Genomic DNA, 3,522 nt, shown 5'->3' with positions numbered 1-3,522 from the left:
CTAAGGGTGGTCCAGATTCTCTGTGCTAACCAGGTCATTTACTCTTTGCCTAGTTTCCCTTGTTTTGGTTCAGCATGCCTGCGATCCTGAAGGGCTGGATGGACAGAGTGTTGGTCCAAGGCTTTGCTTATGATTTGTCAAAGTCTTATGATGGCGGTTTGCTCCAGGTATGTTTTTGAGATTATTAAGCTGAAGGTTTGCACAGTGTTCTTCTGGGCATTGGTCTTTCTTTTGCTTTGTAGTTGTTTAAAGCTCTCACTCTGCTGTCTTGAAATAAATGCTTTGGTTACATGTTGAGTAACTTTCTGGCTTGTTCAGACTGTCTGGAGGGTAGTACAATAAGGAGAATGTTGTGGTTCCTTAAGGTTTAAACCATCTCCTACAGACCTTTACTTGGCCTACTGTATGGGATTTATCATTTGGCAGGACTATCAGAGTGTAATATACAGCTTGCAAACAGTTTAAATTGATCCCTTTCCTATAACTAAAAGTCTGTCATTATTCCCACCACCACAGGACTGCACATATCTGTCATGACTAACATACTAGAATAGGTGTCATAGTCCTGTTCTGAGATTAGATGTCTTAAAGGTTAAAATAGAACTGTAAAACTTTATCAGAAATCTGAAATACTCATATCAGAAATCTGAAATACTCAGTGTATGAGCCTCTGTCACAATTATCTACTTTGAACCTTTTTTCTCTGTAACTTCTAAATTAGGTAAGACCAGTCTCTCTCAATGGTGTTTCATAAATTTTTAGTTCTTCATAGCATGGAAAATTCTGGAATCCAGTGTCTGATGGATCTTATTTAGTAACAGCTGCAGCATCCAGAAACAATCAATATTAGTTTCACATTTATATTTGCTGCATGGTAATCTCTGCTAGTTCCGATCTTCTCAACAATTCCAAACATTTCAGTTTCTTTAAATTTCAGAAATGGCTGGCTCACTGACAAAATGGGTATAATCCCCAGTGATCACAGCTGCATACGCTGTGGCTCAAGGCACGTGGGATACTGCACTGGAAAATTGTTATTTCAATTACAGAAGAGAAAACTGAGATAAGAGAATCTGAGCACAAGCCTATGGCTAATGCCATAGTTAGAGAAGCAAAGAAACACGGTGGTTTAGGATGCCTGGGAAATAATTTGGTCTGTATTTATTGATTGGCAAGTGACAAGCAAGCCAAAGTTCGACAGGGGACTTAAGCATTCAATTTTTGCAGTCAGAAAGAACAGGAATAAAAATATTCCCAGTAACAGAGGGCTTTCCAGCCACAGTTTTCCAAATAATGCAGGAGGGAGAAAATGATCTGCCCTCCATCACACAAGGGTGTCAGACACGTGTCCTTTTCTTTTTAACCTGTCTCTTTCAAAAGTCTGGACACACAGTCAACTGTCTAGTTGTATATCTTTACATCAGAACCACCAATCCTTGTAAGGTCTGGGAAAGAATATGACACTCCCTCTTCTAGAAATTTATGCTCTTCAGGTTCCCCTGAATATCTCTTGAACTGTTCAGCCACTCTTCTTTAAACGTGTCTAACTCAAGCATCACTTTCTTAATTCTAGGACAAATTATCCCTGTTTTCTTTCACCACTGGAGGAACCAAAGAGAAGTTTGCAAGCAGAGGTGATGTTCGCTATCTCCTGTGGCCCATGCAGGTATAATGTATGAATATATGTGGTTACTGTTTGCTTTCATTTTTACTATGCAAGTTATTTTTAACAGTTGTTTTAATGTTTATTTTATAGGAAGAATAATAAGAAACTGATAAGTTGCCTGCTCCAAGGATCTGCAGGTTATAAACTGGGCTCTAAAATCCTCAGACTACCGTGAAAGTCCAGAGAGGTTTAAAGTTGTTTTGTGCCCCTTCCTCCAGCTTATGCTGTCAGCCTTCTCAGTTTCTCTGTTATTACAGGATTTCCTTTATCTCTAGGATGCGGGATGTTTACCCAATGTAGGATGCAGGGCAGGAGGGGAATCACACATGATCTCCTACCCATTGTAATTACCAGATACCTGCCCCTGAGGAGCTGTCCAGCTCCAGGGCTCGCAAATAAAGGAGACAAAAATGTAAAGCACGACACTGAATTCAGAAATACACAGAGGGAAAATGGCAAGTGGAGTTGATTCCACAGGCACTAGTCTTCTTTCAGAGGGGAAAGGTTGAAAAAAAAATCCCCAAACCCAATTTGGAAGTAGATGTGAAAGGCACTGCAGTACAGGAACAATCTGAGGAAGTTCGAACAGGACAATGAACTTTAGACCATCTCTGATCCTTGCAAAGTTAACAGAGTACAGCAGCCAAAGAGGAGAGTTCTACTGGTGTGAAAGCAATTTATTTCCCTTCTCTGATAAATGCACAGATTTAGAGAACCTGCCTGATCCTGGGTCAGAGAAACAGGTTCAGATTTGAATCATGCATGTTCTTCAGTTGAAAGAGTAACTATTTCCTGAAGCATTTCCTTCTTTGTTTTGCATCCAGCATGGAATCATGCACTTCTGTGGTGTCAAAGTCCTTGAACCTCACATCTGTTATGCTCCAAAGCATGCCTCTGAGGAGAAGAGGAAGGAGATGCTGACTGCCTGGACCCAGCGTCTGAAGACTCTTTGGAAGGAAGAACCCATAAACTGCTCTCCTGAGTGGTATTTCAAGTAGTGCTCAGGTACACGACTACAGAAAGAAGATCATTTTTCTCCATTCTTTTGGATGCTCTATCTAAATACCTGAATGCTAATCTCCTAATTCAAATGTATTTTAACAATCTGGAATAGAGCAACTAGCATCTTATCTGAAAATACAGCATTTATCTTCATTGGTTTCTGAGGGATTCTCATTAAGGATGGGTGCAAAACTCTTTGTGAAGCTCTCCTTGCTCACATAAACTGTGCTATTATCCAGCCTCACTGTGATTGATCACACAAGTGGTATTTAACGGGAGATGATACCATTGCTGATTGTAAAACAATAAAGTACATGACCAAGGTAATTTTAACACTGTTTGTACCAGCTGCCCCTCTTTTTATTGTCCAGGGAATACGCTGCCCATACTCACACTTGTTGTTTCAAAGAGCAGGAGTGGCCATGAGGGCTCTACCTTGCGCCTTTGGGCTATGAAGCCAGATCATGAGCAGTGCAAAAGGATGTAGAGTTGCACAGTGACTTTGACAGCTGGAAAGCCTTGTGGGCAGCCTTAGGCTTTTCCACATATTCACAAAGCAATGTTAAAGCTACAAGAGATACCAGAGAAGGGAAAAAACAAATACTGTATAATGGTATGTGCATGAGTCGCCTTCCTTTGTAGACTGCACCTCCCATTTGTAAACTCAGTAGCTTCCTAAAACCAAAGGGACCTCTCTGTTTTGGTTGCCCTCAGTGGAGACAAAAAGGAATGCTGTGTGCTTCCTGCCCCTTCACACCAGTCAGGGTTGGTGTTTGGGTCTGGAGGGCATTTGCCTCCCCTCCACCATCAGAGTCAATGGGCTTCCTTGGAGATCTCCAGCACTGGCAGCTGGT

At 41.3% G+C, this 3,522-nt stretch overlaps 1 protein-coding gene across 1 annotated transcript in view; it reads left to right on the top strand.

Annotated features, from left to right (window-relative positions):
- Nucleotides 1-3,349, top strand: part of LOC114072345 (ribosyldihydronicotinamide dehydrogenase [quinone]-like) — a 5,709-nt gene extending 2,360 nt beyond the window's left edge. Inside the window, 3 exon segments of the mRNA XM_027910254.1 lie at nucleotides 54-167; nucleotides 1,574-1,666; nucleotides 2,491-3,349. Coding sequence (XP_027766055.1) covers nucleotides 54-167; nucleotides 1,574-1,666; nucleotides 2,491-2,664 — 381 coding nt within the window. The 3' untranslated portion in view covers nucleotides 2,665-3,349.
- The last annotated feature ends 173 nt before the right edge of the window (nucleotides 3,350-3,522 follow it).

Source organism: Empidonax traillii, unplaced genomic scaffold (assembly GCF_003031625.1).
Source record: "Empidonax traillii isolate 1590-97213 ecotype Southwest subspecies unplaced genomic scaffold, ASM303162v1 scaffold3035:size16173, whole genome shotgun sequence".
Classification (NCBI taxonomy): Eukaryota; Metazoa; Chordata; class Aves; order Passeriformes; family Tyrannidae; genus Empidonax; species Empidonax traillii.
The sequence above is the reverse complement of the archived record's forward strand: the minus strand, read 5'-3'. Positions and strand labels throughout refer to the sequence as shown.